Source organism: Onychostoma macrolepis, chromosome 07 (genome assembly GCF_012432095.1).
Source record: "Onychostoma macrolepis isolate SWU-2019 chromosome 07, ASM1243209v1, whole genome shotgun sequence".
NCBI classification, from domain to species: domain Eukaryota; kingdom Metazoa; phylum Chordata; class Actinopteri; order Cypriniformes; family Cyprinidae; genus Onychostoma; species Onychostoma macrolepis.
The window spans coordinates 21731902-21752626 of record NC_081161.1 but is presented as its reverse complement, the minus strand read 5'-3'; the positions used below and the strand labels follow the sequence as shown (position 1 = coordinate 21752626).

General features: G+C 36.9%; 1 protein-coding gene across 2 annotated transcripts; it reads right to left on the bottom strand.

Annotated features, from left to right (window-relative positions):
- Positions 1-687: 687 nt before the first annotated feature.
- On the bottom strand, positions 688-19832 carry dync1li2 (dynein, cytoplasmic 1, light intermediate chain 2). 2 transcript variants are annotated; one of them, XM_058781744.1, is made up of 13 exons: positions 19419-19832; positions 18710-18783; positions 18084-18200; positions 17535-17765; positions 12013-12179; positions 9169-9262; positions 8278-8413; positions 8037-8148; positions 7889-7948; positions 7002-7043; positions 6614-6731; positions 5818-5952; positions 688-4008 (listed from the first exon to the last, which is right to left on the bottom strand). In XM_058781744.1, the coding sequence occupies exons 1-13, from the start codon at positions 19568-19570 to the stop codon at positions 3992-3994; spliced, it is 1455 nt and encodes a 484-aa protein (XP_058637727.1). In that variant the 5' UTR covers positions 19571-19832; the 3' UTR covers positions 688-3991. The 2 variants fall into 2 exon arrangements, with proteins under 2 accessions (XP_058637727.1, XP_058637725.1); XM_058781742.1 differs by having other exon boundaries at positions 688-4013; positions 19419-19831.
- Between the last annotated feature and the right edge of the window lie 893 nt (positions 19833-20725).

Sequence of the window (20725 nt, the reverse complement as noted above, 5' to 3'; positions counted from 1 at the left end):
ATTTTTGATTCAGTGGTGGAAAGGCGCTTCCATATATATTAGATAATCCTAGCTAAAATTGAAAAAAAAGATCGTAATTACAGGATTAACTACTACTGATAAAACGTACTTGTAACAAAATAAACTAGTTAAATGAATAAATGTTCATTCAGCTTGCCACCGTTTCCAAGCTCTAGTGCGCAGCCTTCCTAGAGAGCTATATTGGTACTTAAATACTTTGCCCATGTACTTTCTATCAGCTTTATACAATTAGTAAACCACTTGTAGACTGATTTAGGAATACTGTAAATACTATGCCGTCATATATTTTTGGTTCTCACAATATTATCAATACTGCCTATACTAATATGTATAAATAAAATACTAATATATACACTAATGATATCATACACACGCTCTGTTACTGATTACATATGCAAATATATGCATGCACACATTTTCATTTAACTTTTCTAAAAAATAATGGCTAGAGATAGGAGACCAGCACTGCCCCCAACTGGTTTGGTTCCCAAAATCATGCAACCATCTGAAAACTGTAGCAAACTCTTAAACCATGCTTCAAAACATTGTATTTGACACAGTATTTGAATTAGGTTACTGTAATGTGGTCTTCTAAGAAGCTGTGCATCTTGTAAAAATCACTGACATGAAAAGCAAAAAAATAAAATCAATAATAATCACAAGATGTTGTAGTCTGGATTTGTATTTTATTTAAGCCAGGACTGAAAAAAAAAGAAAAGAAAAAAAGACGTTTCCTTATCTTTGTTTGCATTAAAAGCAAGTTTTCACATGGCCACATACTGCATCAAGTTAAAGCCATACAATCAGACTCACTTTAAGGTATAGCACACAAACACAGTCCGTTGTTGTGAATAGAAAGGTCTTTCAATTCCTGTATAGAAATTTTGGAAGCCAGAGCATTTTCTCAACATTTTCTTTCTTACAGGGGTAAGTGCATATTAGAAGGATTATACAGAACAAAGCGCTCAAATTTCATTCTAGTCTGAATGAAATATATATAAAATGTGCTGTTCGTTATATAATTGCAATCATCCCCAACCAAGAGAAGGAAATCAATGAGGCTGAAGCCAAGTGAACTTGTTTCTTTTGGTGGACATCCTTAGACCTTTTATCCGTTGTGTATCTCCTTTGGGGAAACAGATGGGTTCTGAGTTAAGAAGCTTTTTCAAGTACTTCAGGCATTTCAGGAGCAGCTTGTTAGTTTTTCAATTTCTTAGTTCATTAAGTTGTTTACATTTGCACCAAGCTACTATTAAAATCAGTAACTGTCAAACTTTGTGTGTGGGGGGGGGGGGACAAAATGTTTAAATAGCTAACAATGTGTTACTTTTGATCATTTAACTAAGATGAATTAACAGTTCTTCACCTCCAGTAAAAGTTACAATGCCATGAAATATTATTAAACTCAGTTTTTAAATGGGAAAATGAGTTATGTTAACAGGAATGTGTCATTGATATTTAGACGGTGAAATTTCAGTCACACAGCAAATGCAGAGGATGCAATGAAACACTTAAGTGCATTTAAGGTTATATGAGCAGTTTTGAAAGCAGGTAGAATGTTATATGTGATCAGAGGCTTCATTAGTGGCAGCCCCAATAAGTTCTTACACAATCTGAATAGATGAAAAACCTTAACCACTAAAACAAGAGGTATATAATCCAGACTTAATGTTGTGCTTGAATATCAGCAAATGCTTTAGCCCTGCCCATTGTAAATGGAAACCGTTAAGCAATATTATGCAGCATAAATGTAAATTTCATTCGAGTTCCTTATCTCTAGTTTGGTATGAGATCTTTTCAGATTTCAAAACAACAGTAAACTCTACACGTATCGTGGTCTATTCCCTTGAAGAGCTTAAAAAAAAAAGGACAAAGACTTCAAACTCTAGTGGAAAAAAACAATCGGACACTGAACACAGACCACCACAGTATAAGCAGAGGATCCGTTTTGGAATGATGGCTTCTCCAGGCTCAGCCAAGAGTGGCCACCTGGGAGGAATTTAGGGCAGCTACTCGACAGACATAACATGTGGATTCTACATCTTTGGTTCCAGATTCCAATTCTCTGCGTTTTCCTTTTTCATCTGAAAATATAATGATCATTTAAAAGCCACTTTAGCTGCTCCATTTACAGTTTCTCCACTACAACATTAAGGTTAAAAACCTTAGAAAAAACATTACACCATGTCTGTGGATGATTTGTCAAGCTAAACCAACTAACTTAGTTTCATTTTCAGTGACCAAAAAAAAAAAAAAAAATGGAAATCCGAAAACAACCAGTTTGAAACAGGAGTATGATACAGTATCAGTAGTGGAAGAAAATGTTGAGAAATTTACTATGAAGACAAACAAGGCTGTTATATGGACTCAGAACTACCCTGAGTGAAGAGACAGAGCATGTGGAGTGACAACAGTGAACGCTACACTGAAGGCAAAGTCGTCACTTCCAGTGGGCACTGAGGCAGGGCATACGAAACAAACATGCGTCGCCTACAGGGTCATCTACAGAAATCGGGAATGTTTTACATGAATCACTTTACAGTCTTCAGGTAACATATAACAAAAAAAAATAAATCTGAGATCTCATTTGTAAGGACTAACAGAAGACACGACTTACAGTCTATCACTTGGCCACATGAGAATGGCGCTAGTGGTTTAAGCCACAATTCCAACTGGGAGGTGGGATAAAATGTCCCGCTAAACACGTTTTATTTGGACGCTGACATTCGCAAAAAGAAAGGCAAGCTACCTATGGCAGCAAAAAAAAAAGATCTAGGCCATTGAAGTAAGCAAAATGTGTAATCGTAGCAAAAAAAAGCAATGACCACAGACATGCATTTCCAAAATAAAACAAACAAAAATAAATTACATGAAGCTGGACCAAAAAAAAAATAAAAATTTGACTGTTAATGCTACAGTGCAATTCCTCTTTTGGAGACAAGCACCTCCACTATGACACAGGCACTTGGGAGTTATACTAGGAAAGATGCTGCCCTGCCCCTCTCCTCCAAAAACAACCATAGCCAAAAGAAAAAGCTCAGCCTGATACTCATCAATGCTTGTTTCATCTGAAATAGATCTTCATAAATTGTTAAAATAATTCAAATTTTATACAAAATCAAATCAAAGCTCGTATAGCAAATATTTAGCGCATATTTACATAATTCAAAGAGGCGGTGTGGCAACGTCTGCCATTCTTGTGTGCTGAAGGCCAATGGGTATTTGTCATTAGTGTCATGACATCAGTGATGTTAACCATGTTAAGTGAAGCTTAACGTCTCACTGATAAAACACAGAGAGAAAATAAAAGCTTGATTTGCTTTCTTTTTTATAAATACATCAGCATAAATCTAACTGTTTGTACACACTACATACTTTTTGCAAGTACTTCTTGTTTTCAATGAATATATTTAGGCTTTTAGCAGTAGTTGTAGCTGATTGCAACACTTGAAGCGACTGCTGGTTGAATGCAGCAGTGTGTTTCTGCACTCGTCAGGAGGAGGGGAATGGGTGCCGTTAAACGATCCCCAAGCTAAGCAAGGCCCCACATTTCAGAGGTTTGACTGCCTCCTTAAGGACAGAGCACCCATTACCTGACCTGCCCTATGCCACACCAAAAATTAAATCACCACAAATAAACAAACAAACATACACAGAAAGGGGTCTGGAAATGAAAACAAAGAAAAGCAGTTGCATCTTTTCGAATATCTACCTCTCTTTCCCCCACAACATCAGAGCCTATACATCTGACAGAATCCCAACACTTTCTGTTTGCTGATTGACACACAAGGTGGGGGGAATTTTGGTCATGAATAGCTTTTTTTTTTTCTCCTTTATGTCATTACATGTTGATTTCCAGAGTGGACAATGCTGTTAGCGCTCTCATGCCTCGTTCTCTGTCGCAGGGGTGTTGTTGGCCGTTACCGTTGAGTCGGGTTTACGAGTCATTCGGTCCAGTTCTGCCTGAACGTCAGTCAAACCCGGCTTCTGCCCTTGGAAGAAAGAAGAGAAAGAAAACACAGAGTAATCTCCTGTAGTTTCTGTGTTGAATATGAAAATAACACAGGTTGGTTACGGTTATGTGGGAACCTGTTCGGTGGATGTGGATGAGTGCTGCATGCTGGTATGCATTCAAAAGCAGCATGCTGTGCGGCTACACAAATGCAAACTTAATGAGAAGGATATGAAGAGGGAAAGGAAAAAAAAAAAAAAAAACTGCATGCGGTTCTTTATCCGAGCACAATGGGGCCATAACAGCAGGTAATGGACACAGAAATGTATTAGCTATATATATATATACATATATACACACACAAAAAATTGAAAAGTGCAGCTGGTATGAACTTGACATCATTCTAGATATGAAAACCTGTAAGTATGAGATATCACCATCCATGGTGGCGTCACTCACACAGGCTTTTTAGCCCATGCCTCCTGGATACTCTCTCTGGCTGTAAAGGCAAAACTCCAAAAAACAACATTGTCCAGAGGGAACAAAAGTCATTATGATAAAAGGTGATCAGGTGAATCTCATGAATGATTGCACAGGTTGTAATTCAACCAAAAATCAGAGGAAAAAAAAAAAAAAACATCATCAGAATGTCCTGTTGTCCACGTGTACCAAGTTTTGAAGTTAAAGGGTTAGTTCACGCAAAAATAAAAATTCTGTCATTAATTACTGACCTTCAGGCCGTTCCAATCCTGTAAGACTTCCGTTCATCTTCGGAACACAAATTAAGATATTTTTGATGGAATCTGAGAGCTCTCTGACCCTCCCATAACCCATAACATGCAAGTGTCCTTACACGATCAAGGTCCAGAAACGTAGCAAGGAGATCGGTAAAATAATCCATATGACATCAGGGGTTCAACTGTAATTTTACAAAGCTACGAGAATATTTTGTGCGCAAAAGAAAAAAAAAAAATAACGACTTTATTCAACAATCGTTGTGGGTATGTTTTCTACGTTGTTTGCGCTTTCATCCGAACTTAGAAAACGTATCCACATGGCGCAGCTGACACAGAACAGTAAACGCTGTTTACGTTCAGTGGATACTCTCCAAAATGGCACCAGGGTGACACAGAGAGATGAATTGTTGAATTTGTTTTTTGCACACAAAAAGTATTCTCGTAGCTTTGCAAAATTATGGTTGAACCCCTGATGTCACATGGATTATTTTACTGATCTCCATGTTATGTTTCTGGACATTGATCGTGTTAATTCCATTGCTGTCTATGGGAGGGTCAGAGAGCTCTCAGATTGTATCAAAAAATATCTTAATTTGTGTTTCAAAGATGAGCAGAGGTCTTACGGGTTTGGAATAACGAGGGTGAGTAATTGATGACAGAATTCACATTTTTGGGTGAACTATCCCTTTAAAACATCACATATGCAAAGGATTTAGGCCAATAAGTCACTACAGGCCACACTCACAAAGACACTGGCCTATCTCGCCAAAATGATAAAAAGAATCAAAATTCTTTTGATAACTTTTTGTCAAGAGTATCTTAAGATGATGCACACCAAATGTCATGCAAATAAGACATGCCTTAAGAAACTGAGGCCAATTAAGAAAAAAAAAAAAAACTATTTTTCCTAAACCCTAATTGCTAAAAACAAAAAATAAATAATCTTATGCGCTGCTATACAATATTGTAGTAAATGAAGACTTGCATTACGCAAAAAATAAAAATGTTTTTTCCTTATGATTTTGGGGTGAAATATGACCCATACATGGCAGTTTTTTGTGAGATTCACCTGTTCCTGGGGTTGAGGCTGGAAAAGGAAGAATTTACCTGTTTTCTTGGCAGAGCCTTGTACGCCCGGTCCTGTTGCCGCCCCTGGTGTCCCAGGACTGCCCGGCACACCCGTCTTTTTACTCAGCAGACTGTTGAAGAAGTTGGCCAGCACGCCCTCATTTGCTGCTGCTCCTATAAACACACACAATTTAAACAATGACCTCAGGTGACAATGGCAATACCCAACTGATATTCATTTACCCTGCGTGATGTTCAAAAGCAAACACACATCCAGATTCACAATCACCACCACTATAATATTAAAAGGGCTTTGTCTATTATGTCCATTAACTAAAGATTGGTGAAAAGTGAAATACTTAAATGTGAAATATGATATCTGATACCCTATAGGGTAAGAAGGTTTAAGAACTCCATTAAAGTTGATTTAATTAAAGTGACTGAATCTATTCCTGCTGGTTTGAAACATGCTGACCAGCTGAGCTTAATGATCGGAAAATTTCATTTTTCCCACATCAACTGGAATGCATGGGAATATACTGTTTAGGGAATTATCCCTACATTCTCCTCATGAGGGCAGTGTTTTAAAGAGGTTAGACTGTGAGGCAAAGGCAGAGGGATGAACCAGCAAAAGAAAGAAAAAAGAACATGGAGAGAAACAGAGAAAACAAAGTGCTCATATTAAGACTCTCACAAAAACACTGTGTTTTCGCTTGACTGCACAATCATGTGCTATTTGTGACAGTCTGATGAATAGAGAGGCATAAGATCACAAAGCTTCATTTAAGTTCTGCATCAAGTGGTGCGTGTAATCTTGCGAGGTAAGATATCTTACCTTTCATGTTGGGGTCTGGTTTCTTCACCGCAGTCATGGGTGAGACACTAGCCACATTGGTGGGCCCTGTCCGACCTGTCGGCCGGGGTGAACCAGATGCAGTCCGGGCAGGAGACTCCTATGTGCACACAAAAAAAAAACAGGTGTTAGAAAAATGCAAAAACAATTCAGCAGACTTATATTTCCCACTACATGAAATCACCAACAAAAAGGAATCTGAAGTGCAATTTGATTTTTTTTTATTTTTTAAAAAGCTAAATGATTGAGTAGCTTTTGTAAAATTATAAAACATTAGTGTCACAACATTAACACAGAACCCTCAAAGCTACATAATAGTATCACACTTAAAATTGTGAGAGGTGTGTGGGGTGTCTGAAGTCACACTTACAGTTCCTCTTGTTGGTGTGGCTGGCTGCTTGGCTAACAGTGACTGTAATAAAGTGACAGAAGAAAAGAGAGCTGAAACATTGCTGTGTGAAATGGTCATAACAAAAGCTATTTTATTATGTACACTACTATTTTGGGGCCAGTCATTTAAGAATTAAAAAAAAAAAAAATGTAATAAGCAATGATGCATCGGATGATTAAAAGTGGAACTAAACACATTTATGAAGTTACGTAAGACTTTTTTTAGGAAAAAAATAAAATATAAAAACATTTTATAATATTGTTGTTCATCTAACTGAAAGACAACACATTGTTTTGTGTGCGGTGTCTCACGCATTAATCTTTTCATTTAAAAAAAGACAATATCAACAGAGGTGACAGTGCACAGAGCCTAATATTGTGTTAAAGACCATCCTCAAAACAAAATCCTTTGCATGAACAGTATTCACAATTGATTAAACCACATGGAACCGTTCAGGATTCGACAAGCACCACAGTGAAACTCCTGAGAACGTGCCAGCATATAAGAAGCTGACTTTCCATGACCATTAAAAAGAAATTATTATTTTAAAATGACCAAATATTGTGTATGTAAACAGTTATACTGCATATCAATCCTGGGTCAGTAAATGAAAACAAAGCTGGCTTCACCAGTTCCTGAATGGTCAGACAACTCTGGAAGCACGAGGGAAATTAAACAAGTCAAAAGGGTTTCACTGCATGTAATCAAACTAATGAGGTACAGCAGGAGATCTTAGTGAGGGATGCATATCGACGTCAGAGAACACATCACTTGATTTCAGCTGCCTTTCAAATGTGGAACCTCAGCACTGAATGAAGAAATCTGATATTAAATCTGCAATCTGTTTTCTTGCAGACCAAACATACCTGCTGCTTCATGAGGAAGACCTGCTCATCCTCTGCACTGATTTCCTTGTCGTGCACCAACTGTAGAAACACAAGGGACAAATAGGCATATGTTATATACGTACAAGCAGATTAAGGTCAAATTTTCATTCCTAGGTTCTTTTCTCACCTTTCGCACAGGAGGTTTCGTTATAAAGTCCTCAAATGGATCTTCAGGTCGAACCGTTGTGAAGTTTTCATGCAAGATGGCAATTTTCTTGTCATTGTCCCATCCAGATGGACTATGCAGAGATAAAAATGTTTTAAAAGAAACCAGTTTGACAGACTGACACCAAATTGAATTAGACATGGATATTCTCGCATAAAAAGATAAGAAATGAAACAGTTTTAGGTGATTTTGGAGATCTCACATGAACACAGCGTCCTTCTCCACTACTAAGGCAGACGTAGTAAACTGGAAGTCATATATTTTGTGCACCATGTATTTGTAGAGAAGGTCCAGGTTCTTCTCCTCTTTGACTGAAGTGTAAATCAAACCAGCTCCATCTGTGAGTTTTGATTAAGGATGTGCATACTGTAAAAAATGTTTGTAATTTTTAACAGGGAGATAGATATGCATTATATGTAATTTCACTGTGATAAATGTTGTTTTATGCAAATAAAAACAATGAACTGCTGTATGATTTATGATGAAAAACAGTAAAAGAACATTCCCAGAAGTCCCTGCATGACACACCACTAAGATTATATTTTATGTAAATAATTCGGTTTGTTCTAATTTCTGATGCAAGTCAAGTGCATTAGGGTGTTTTGTGTTACATTTTCTGTTTCTGAGTTCATGTTTATAGCATTATTTTAACATCATGTGGGTTACCATGATAGTGTTTTGTCTTTATATGTCCCAGTGCACCGTTTTTTCACAATTACTGGCTTTGTTTTATGGACAGCTCACTTAAAATGAACGCTGTTTCACCATGTGACTTTCTGTTTTACCACCTGTATTATTATTATTATTATGGTGGTTACCAGAACATTTTAAAGGTAAAAAGCAGATTTTGGTAATTCAAGCAGGTTAGTATATTGACATTATATCACTTACTAAAATATACAGTCATTTGTTGCAAAATATACAAGTCACCAATATACAATCCCAAAATACCTGAAATATTATGGTGAGTTTCTGGAAACACAGCTGTTATTTATAACCATACATTTAACTAAATGTTTCTTTAAAGTCTACTGCACAGAAAAAAGAGAAATATTAAAACGGCACAAATGCTGAGACTGAGTGAATAGGATACGCTGTAGACAGAACCGCCGGATGTGTGACTGAATGAAGTCAAAATGCTCCTCCTTGTAGTCGTGCTCCTTCTCCAGTACACTGACAGCATCACACTAAAACACAGAGACAGATTTTTGGGTGAACCATACATTTAACATCATTGATCTCCTGCTTTTAAATGACAGACACACCATCCTAAAAATCACAGACAAGCACACACATGCTTAACAGTACTGATGCAGCAGCCATGTTTGTGAATGACTCAGGTTGTGGCCGATTTCCAGCCATAATCGTTTTGGCAGGAAGAGGAGGTGCCAACTAGGCTGCTTAAAAATCCAGGAGGCTGCCATGACAAAAATATCTTGGACAGATCAGTCTTGGCCACTGCAAATGCAAACTCATCTCTGCATGTCACAGATACTCCTGACCTTGTACTGAACCACAGGATATACTAAAAACATCCTGGCTTTAACACTTAAAACAAATGTGATAAAACAATGGCAATATATTATTGGAGTAAACTAAACCTAATTTTGATATCTTGAAGATATTTTGAAAAAGGTCTTAGTGTTTTGTTTTTAATCTTGACCATACAAAGAAAAGTAATGGGGTCCAATGTTGTTAGAACCTCAACATTCACTGAAAAATCTTCTCATGTTGTGCAAAAGTATGAAAGTCATACAGGTTTGGATGAGAATGAGGGTAAGTAAATGACGACAATTTACATTTTTATGTGAACTATCCCTTTAAAAGGTTTCGTAGTATGCCAGTGAATTGCTGCTGTTTGCAGATCAGTAATGATGATACTAATGCATATTGATAAGAGCGAATTTTGCGCTTTCAAGTAAACTGGAAACTGGAACTGCTTTCTGAAATTCAATCAGGCTCTATTCTCCTCTATCCCAGGGTGAGGTTGTTTGATCACTTTGCCTCCTGACGTTGAACAGAACAAAGAGTGAACATTTTACTCTCAGACCTAAACTACCTCATTTAAAAACGGGTTGTCTTTCATGTACCCGGAGCTGGAGGGAGGCTAACAATAGAAGAGATCATTGAGCATGTTCTGATCCGAAAGAGCATGTGAGGGGGGCATGGTGCGTCTGCAGCTCTGGACCTGCGGGCTACGGAGACTCCATAAAGAGAGCTTTTCATCCAGCTAAAGACACTCAATGATGCAGCAGAAACAACACACCCAATCCATAAACACAGAGCAAAACAACTCAACATATCCCCTCGAATTTCACAAATTTTTACATCTAATCACTCCTATTTATACACAGAACATAAACTACCATTCAAAGGTTTAAGGTTAGTAAGATTTTTTTTAGGTAGAATAAACGTTTTTATTCAGCAAAAGGTCATAAAGTTGATGAAAATTTATACGTAAAGATCTGTAATGTTACAAGATAATTTGTTTCAAATAAATGTTGTTCTTTCGAACTTTCCATTTATCAAAGAACGATGAATCAAAGTATCATGGTTTCCTCAAAAATATTATGCATGCAGTAAAATTGTTTTCAAATTTTCTAGTCAATTTTCAAATGTTTCTTAAGCACCAAATCAACATTTTCTGAACAATCATGTGACACCGAAGACTGGAGTAATGGCCGCTGAAAACTCAGCTTTGCCATTACGTTTTAAAATCTATTAATTTCACAGCATTACTGCATTTTGTACTGTTTTACTGTATTTTTTCATCAAATAAATTTAGCCTTGGTGAACATAATAGACTCAAATCGAAAACAATCTTACTGACCCCAAACTTTTATAGTATTGTTTATACACACAATTCCTGAGACCTGATTAAAAAGCATGCTGTAATAATGTGATGGTAATGGAATACGTACTATATTCACTATGCTGATCTCAAATATGCTGACCAAACTTTTAAGGTAAGGAACCAATATGACAGGTCAAATGATTTTATCACTTTCTAGGGATGCATAATATTAGATTTTTGCCGATATCCGATATGCCGATAACTCATTTTGGCCGATGCCGATATATTTCCTTTTGTTTGGAATTATAAGCAAAATATTTTAACAAGAACTTATTTGTTAGAATTAAATAAACAATAATGAAGGTTTTTTGAAAGTACATTGAAGCTTTGAAAATAAATATAAATAAACGATATATCAATCGCTGCATTTTTTTCCCCAGAAAGATGCTGTTAACCCTAATATTTTGTTTTAAGATTTAACATTTGTAGAGTCTAAAGAGTTGTAAAAATTCTGAAAATCTTTTAGACATTACGTTACATTACACATTAATGAATAAATCAATAAATATAAAAATTATTTAATTTACAAGTGTCATGTTTGTGATTTTTTTTTTCCATGTAAGCTATAGCATCTGACCTTTAAATCAAAACCTACTCATTATTTTATGACATCAATTACTGCTTTATTTATCAGAAACAGTCTAAATGTTATTTGTGTAGGCTATTTTACTTTTAATTTAATTAAAAGTAGGCCAACAGTGCCCCCTACAGATTAAAACATCTTACCAAACGGGCATTAGGACCCAGGGGAGGCTGCAGCTGCTGTCACTGCACGTGCTATTACTGTTTACTCTAGTCTATCACACACTGAACGCCTCATTCTGTACCTGCATTCTCATTTGAAATGCAGCGATCCAAATCATCATTCAGACAAAACTTTACTTCAAGAATGAGCCACACTGCTGACATGATCTAATCACTAGCACTCCCTGAGCACATGTGAGTTAAGGTATTCCTCTTATCGGCAAGACATAGACATAATTTTTCATATCGGGCCGATGCCGATATTTACATTTAAAGCCATTACCGGCCGATTCTGATATCAGTCTGATAATATCGTGCATCCCTATCACTTTCAGCTACCTTTGTGCAAACTATGAGCACTGGAATGCCCAGGTTGTGTGTGAGGACGTTGTCTCCAAGGGGCAGCAGCACACTCTCATCTTCTCCCCCAGCTGCTGGAGCTCGTCTCTGGGGTGAGGCTGGCGTGGATTCCTCTGGTTCTAGATACTCCTGAAAGGCCTTAACCACTGCACAGAAAAGAACAAGACACAAACAGGGTCAAACATACAGTAACTTAACATTTACAGTAAACTGTGTTACCCGCTACATCATACAGTTGACGACAGTAACAGAAGCATCAAACCATTACATTACAGTTTACATTAAACAAACCATATATTATTTCATACTTCAAAAACAAATGAGTGAGTCTCTTCTGCTCATCAATGCTGTATTTATTCGTTCAAAAATATAGAAAAAATATCTTATTGCTATTTCTAATATTGGTTTCCTATTTTAATATACTTCAAAATAGAATTTATTTCTGTGATGCAGCACTGAATTTCCAGCATCATTACTCCAGTCTTCAGTGTCACATGATCTTTCAGAAATCATTCTAATATGCAGATTCATTATGAGTGTTGAAACAGCCTTGATGCGCAGAAGAAACTCCCTTAAAAAAAAAAAACCATTAAAAATCTTACTGATCCCAAACTTTTGAACATACATACATAACGCTGTGAATATTAATTTGCATTGTTAAACCTTTTTATCTTTTATTTAAAAATCTAAAATCACATTCTGGATTTATTCAAACAAATTAAACATTGAAGAACAGTAAAACTTATAATGAATGTTATATGGTGCATATATTTAGCAAAATTAATTGAAATGCATCTGACTAATGAGTTTATGGTCACCGAATATGTTTTTTTCTGAGGTAAATGTGACGTTAAGTGACATTGTTTACAAGCAATTGTATTGACATCTTTGCATGGCTGAAACACTGATTGAGCGATTACTTGAGACAGGATACGGATTGTAAAGTTGTACTCTTTCTTTTAACTTACCTTCGGATGTTTAGTCATGTTTATTTTGTGCTGAAACTGGTATTAATGTGGAGGAGATGATCAGTTCACGTACGCCACGCACTGCTGCGTCTGTTGAACTGAGGCGCTATAGCGATCTGTCACTCCACATTAAACAGCACCAAAACGGCATTTACTGTTTGAATTGAGAGTCTTTAGCCACTCAAACTCTCCTTCTCATCATGCATTAAGAAGATATAGACACACGTCCTCTTCCGGGCAGTTTTGTAACATTTTATGTTGATTGGAAATTCTTAATTATTGCCCAGGTTGTGGAAATGGGAATTCATAATCACCCAGGAGTGCTCAAAATATGAGTGGGAATATACTTTACTCATATTTTACTCATAAGAATTTCTAGGGTTGCCAATAATTGTGTCCAACGTGTATTTGAGAAAAACATTTCATAATGATATTCCCCCCCATTTAAAATTCTTATTATCCAATGAAAGTTTAATTTTTTTTTTTTTTTTTTTAAATAAAAGATCAAAAGGATTAACAAGGCAGATTAATTTTCACAGCCTTCTTTGATCATATTTACCAAGGGTGCCGATATTTTTGGCCATGACTGTATAGACACACACACACACACACACACACATACATTTGACGTGAGCAACATGAGATTGAATTAATTAACAAATTTCATTTTAGGGTGAACTATCACTTTAAGACACAAATAGCCTTCACCACCAAAAATCCATACAAATATAAAGAACATCCACAGAATTAGGACATCCAAGTCAGATTACATAAGACAGACAATTTGTACCAAAAAGAAAGCGGGAAAAAAAGATTCTCATTGCAAAAATAATAAATAAATCTTAGTATAAGCAAGAATTTGTAGCATTGTTTTAACCCAACAGTTTATTATCTGTTGTGTAACTTAAACCACCTGAAATCATGACTTGTTCTGGACACATCTGAGCAGCCGAGGCCTGTGGAAGAGCAGCTCAGATGTGAACAGAGCTGACAGCACATTCTTAAGACCCTGTCTGATCCCTGCACAAGCCCTCATTACTACAGCACTACAAAACATGCAAATGCAACCAAAAACAATGTTATTCACTGCCAGGCTAATATACAGGAGTATATGGAGTTGGGCATGATGGTGATATGGTGAAGTGGGCGGTTGGAATGGCCTTTAATCGGTGGTATATTCAGGAGGTGCTGAGGGAGGGAAAGGGGGAGGAACTTCCTCAGGAACCTTAAGAATGCAGCTCCAGATGACCCAGAAAACAGGCAAGCTGCACAACTTCCTTCAACGTACTGTTAAAAGAACAACAGCTATGGTGCTGCTGGAATAACAGACCATAACTCTCTTAAAAGCAGATTTAAAATACATTAATGTTAAAAAGTTTGAGGTCAGTGATGTTTTTTTTGTTGTTTTTTTTTAAAAGAAAGAAATTAATATTTTGCAAGGACACATTAAATTGATACTGAGAATGGAGTAGGGCTGCACGATATATCGCATGCGATTGTCATGCGCCGCTCCATTTGAAAACAGGTGATGGAGATTTATTAATAATCACAGAACCGGCTTTACTGACGAGATGCGCATGACAAACGCGTGCGATATTTCGTGCAGCCCTAGATTAGAGTAGCGGCTGCTTCAAGAATTCAGCCTTACTATCACAGGAGAAAATTAGGCTACATTTTAAAATTCTATTAAGATAGAAAGATTTTAATTTAATTTGTACAAATATTAGTTTTTACTGTATTTTTGATCAAATAAATGCAGCACTTAGTCAGCAAAAAAAGACTTGTTTACAAAAACATTTCCGACTCAAAACTTTTCAATAGTAGTGTATAATCAGAAAAAAAGGAAAAGTACTCATGAATCCCTCTTTTAACTGTAATAATCACACTCAATTACCCACACCCTGTGATGTGGAGTGCATACATGTTTTCACAAGAGCCGGAGATCAAGATAATCTGGTGCACTTCCAGAAAACCAATAAACAACTGTGTTACGAATGCTTTCTGACAGAGAGTCCATTAGAAAATTTTAATTAGTTCCAGAAGGCAAACTGATGTTTACCATCTAGTGATTTTTCTTAAATAATAATAGCCAATAGGCAAGAGTTGATATCACATGGCAGTCTTCACATTTTTGAATAATACCCTTGATTCTACTGCATGTTATCTCCACAGTTCTCAACAAACTTGGTCCAAAAACCATAAATGAGCATTTTTTTAACATCTTAATAAGCCTGTTTTCACAAGACAGTTAAAGCTGTGGTTTAGATTTTAATCTATAACCACCAACCGACTTTCTTAATCAATATGGCCCACTGTCATGACCTCAATCAAAAGAAGAACCAGTTTACAATCACTTTCTACTGTCGACTTTGACCAGCTTCCACAAACAAGGGCGGGGACAGTCAACAGAAGCTATCAGAGTGCCAAGTGCATCTAAAAATCATGATGCCCCAAAAAAATAAAAAATATAGTAAATACCAATTAAATAGTGCTGTTTTTGTAAAAAGCAGTTACATGGCCACATTTGCATTACACTAAAAAGGATTTCCAAAGTACATCCAGTCATCTCTACACTTCAAATAAACATTCAGTTAATGTGTTAGCTGACTAAGAGCTGTGAGATTATGAGCTATGTTTCAGCACAGTGGTTTGTGTTGCCATGCCATGTTTAGAACAACGAGTCGAATGTCAGGAAGGTCTAACTGAGCAAACCATGATGCAATGTCTTGTAAGAGAGGCTGGACCGTCCATCCCACAGAAGTGCTGACATCACTGAGTGCGGTCAGATGTAAGGAGTGAGAGGAGGCTGCCTGCTTGTGCTTTCTATGTTGATCTTAGCTGGGCTCTTGTACAGGGCGGGTCAGTTTTACAAAGCTATGGGCGGCTTTGAGGTTTAGTGTGTTTGGATACCTATTCAACACATCCAACATGTGAACTTGGGAAAAAAAGTGCATTTATTTATACACTAAGAACAGTAATAGTATGAAATATTACTACAACGTAAAACAATTTTCTGTTAAAAATTATTTTAAATTGCAATTTATTTGCATAACGGAAATATAGATCTTTTCTAATATTATGAATGAAAAAAACATAGAAGGATAAATGCCATACAATAAGATGGTCACATGACATACAGAGCTAGCGATTGAGGTAACCGTTCAGATGTGCTGTAGAACCACTGGTCTCAATATTTCATACACAAGCTTAAAAACAATACCATTGCCAAGCCACTTCCCCATTCTGCTCTCACAGCCCTGTTTATAGGGCACACGCAGATACAGTCATCCTCAGAAATAGCCTCTCACTTCATGTTTGAGCACTCTGCCTCTCAGATCACACTACAGAAACATTCAGTCTTCTCAAACGCGACTGGAGCAGCTTTATGTCTTCTTCACACAGTAAAACATCTGAAGTTATCAAATAATTTGTCATAGCATTAACATTACTTTTCAACAAATCATTTATCTAATCCTATGACTTTAATAATTTTTATAATAACGTTAACATAATAATTTATAATAACTAAGTGAGTTTTAAACTTTAAAAAAGCTATTTTTATTCAAAGAATCCTGGGGGATTCTTTCATAATGTTTCAGTTTTTACTGTATTTTTGATAAAACAAATGCAGCTTTGATGAGCATGAGAGGATGATTTCAAAAGCATTACAAAAGAAAAAAATCTTGCCATCCCCAAACTTTTGAACCATTCTGTATCATCAAACTACAAGGGTTTTTGAAAACATAAAAACACTGTAACTAACACTAGTGAAGCAGCATTTATGATACTCCAATTCTAACAGCAAGAGTCCAATAACATGTATTATGCAAATTCAAAGCACAAAGAGTGTTTCATATCCAGATTGTCAATAAACCATCATCCAATGCAGCCGGTCCTATTAACTCTCATAATAAAAGTGGATTAGGGCTCAATAACAAAATACAACTATTATAATAAAAGAAGAAGAATCCCTAGATCAAGGCTAATTCACATGGCTTTCTAACTAGCATCATCTATGCTGAATTCACCATGGAAAAAACACTGTCGTTTAGTCACTGAAACATTATCATTCTTCACTATATCAAAAAATAAATAAATGGGCTAAATAAAATAACCAACAAAAAACCTCTAATTCATTTGTGTATTTACTACTGCATCACAATCTGTCATTTACTCTACTACGTCTGCTGCTAATTCTTCTCCCGAAGTCGATATGTAAATGTAGTTTCACTGTCTGCTACTGAATCTCAACATTTACATATGATCAAAACCCACCAAAGAAGGAACAATTCTCACTGCAGAAAGCATATTAGAAAACTGACAAAAAAATAAATAAAATAGTAAGCCGTATCAACATCCATGTTCCCATTTGCCTGACATGGGTTGATATGGTATGCACAATAAAGTCGAATACGATGTCTAGCAGTAAGGTAGAACCCACAGTCACGCTTGAATCTGAATGTCCCGTACAAGCTAAGACCAAGATGTTGGTTCTACTACATCCTAGTAGTAAAAATACAAAACAGCACTTACTACTCTGCTCCATCTCTTTCATTTCCTCAGGTGCGATCTTCAATTTATCCACGTGTTCACGCAGCACACTCGTCCACTTCTGCAATGACTCCATGATGGTCCAAGGCCGTGACATGTCCACCACGAACACCGCTAGACTGTCCTTCAGCGACTCGGCCGTCACTGCAAACTTCAGCAAGCCTTTGTGGTACAGGTCTCCATCCAGGATCCACACACTGCAGCGAGTCAAATCTGGAAGATTTGTAAATTCAATTGTAAATTAAAAAAAACTGAATAAACTGCATTTTCCACAGACCAAAATATTAAAAAGCAATATTTAAAACTACTATTTTTTATATTCTAGTCCTATAGAATTTTGTTTACAAAGCATTATAAAAATACATTTCATATTTAGTGTAAATAATTGACTTCCAAAAAAAAAAAAAAAAAAAAAAACCATATTAAAAAAGTTACATCACCACTATGGAAGTTTTATCATCATGACTGACCTAGTTCACAAATCCTTTTAATCTTTTATCACCTACTTTTACCCAGTATAAACGCACTTACCATCTCGGTCTTCATCCTGGACATTCAGGTACAAGTATTCCAGCCCTCTACCTTTCTTATTGTGCTCGGCTCCTTGAAGTTTCGACACGAGTGTTGTCTTTCCTGAACCATCCTCCCCTAAAATAATCAGCAGAAATCATATCACTTTTCATAAACATGGCATATAAGTAGTAATTAGAGTGTTTAGACAAAGAAAATGATTCAGTTTATGACTGGGACAAAAAGTTAAAAGCATAGTTTACCCAAAAATAAAAATTCTGTGATCTCACCCTCATAACATCCCAAACCTGTACGACTTTCTTTCTTACGCAGAACACATCAGAAGATATTTTGACATTTTTTTAAATGTAAAAGGTAACCAAAACAGTTTGTTTACCAGCATTCTTCATTTTTGTTCCGCAGACGAAAGAAAGCCATACGTGTTTGGAACAACATGACGGTGATTAAATGACATAATTTTAATTTTGTGTTATCTAACCTTCAAGATCAGTTTCATAAACGGTGTTTAAAGGTATTTACCTAAGTTTGTTTCACTTGAGTGCACGATGTCAACATTTGCAAGTAAAACGTATAATAAGCCATGAATTCGGATTTAAAAAATCAAATTCAGCAAAAAAGGTGCATACCAAAAAGCAGTATATTTTTCCCAGAAGGCAATTTAGAGCTGGAGCGTGTGGAAACTTCGCTGAGGATTGAAGACCTGAAGGACAAAACAACAAATGAGCACCGAGCAATTGGCATCCATGACATTAACAAACATGGGCTTTAACACGGTAGTTAGTAGTTTGATGGTTAGTTCTGCCGGCAGATAACTGTAATTATGTACTATGATGCTACCAAAACATCCGGAAAAGGCCGTTACCACAAGGAACCTCTCACTAGTGATTGTCAGTCAACCGTTAGATCCCATCAGAAACAGACATCAGGAGTCACTTTCCTGACACTTAACGTTATCATAATAATAATGAAAAACAAATCACCACTCCTACATATAGAAAAACAGTGAAGCAAAGCTTCTTCAGAAACGACTTGAAGTCAACATAAACCGTTGAGTTTTAACAAATGCTAGCCACACCAGTAAGCATGACATGAGCATATAAAGCGAGACAATCTGCTTCCGAAGACTTTCATTATTATTTCGCCCGTTGTAAAGGTCTAATCTAGCCTGCCTCAGACTTTGCTACAAGTTTATGTAAAGTGTTTTGGGCTCATCCGGGACCGGCGTCTGAACTGGGCAGCACCCGGCTGGTGACAAAGCAGCACATCAACTGTCAAATAAACTAACTCCCTGCAAACTCCGCTGCACTCCTGGACACTTTGAGGGTGCGGGCGTACCAGAGGTTTTGTCCTTCATCATCCTCGTTGCTGTTATCCATAGTGTCGCCTGTCCCGGCTGCGCCCAGTAGCTTCTTCTCTAAAACGGGAGCCATCTTGAGTGGAGAGGCACAAAGGGAGGCGCACACTGACTGCCTGAGGACCTCACACATGAGACGCTTCGCGAATTACCTATCCTACTACGGCGAAGGACTTTCTTATGAATATTAAATACGTGCTGTGACGCTGGGAAGCGCGCGCATAGGTTGGGTCATGAATATTAATTAGGCACATGACAGGATGTATAATAAACGTTTCAAAGCACAGACAGCGTGACTACATTAATATTCATGAACAACGCCTTTATCGTAGTACGAGTCTTAAATTATCGCACAGAAAGCAACTTAACAAAAACCCGTGAAAGAGCGGGAAATGTTCCTATTTTGTTTGTCTAAAATACCATGAAATCATATGATCGTTGTTGCCCAGCTGTATGTAATTATGATCAGGCGATTGAAAAGGCACCACTATCCGCGTTGGCTTGAATGATGTCATTTCAGACTTTGCCGCGCGCTGATGTCAGTGCATGTGACTGGCGCTGATCTGAGGTCAGCTGTTTGGTTGCTTTGCTCTGGTCAAAGTCTGACTGCAGGGAGAAGAAACTGATCCATGGCGCCCAGCTTCAGGGGAACCGCGCGTGGAAGGTCTGTCTACACATGTATTATGGAATATACAGGAGTTATGCGTGGAAAGGTTACGCTCTTAACTAGCCTGTCTCTTGTCTTCGAGTGCTTTTTTGCCAGTCTTCAAGGAATGGGAAAAGTATTTGAGTATCTACTCAAAAAATAACAATTAGTTTTTAGTACCAGACTATTGAACACAATTAAATAAAATGTTCAGATTTCATTTAAAAAATCTGTTTTAATCCTTGTATGTTTTTTTTTTTTCAAACTCAGACTCATTGGCCTTGGCTCATTTTCTGTGAAGAACATTTATCAGAACAAATTTTCAATGATCACTCACTGTACACGCCCCCTACACACGAGCATACAGGATGTCCAGGGTCCACTGGACACGGGGCTAATACAAGAGTGGACATTTTAGGTCCTAAATTGAGGTCCCCACAGAAAAACAAGCTAATAAATCACACAGAATAAAACATTTTTAAATCTAAAAATGCAGAAAGTTTCCTTTAAGGGGTAGGTTTAGGTGTAGGGCAATAGAATATACGGTCTGTACAGTAGAAAAAGCATTAAGCCTATGGAGAGTCCTCACAAGGATAGTAAACCAGATGTGTGTTGTGTGTGTGTGTGTGTGTGTGTGTGTGT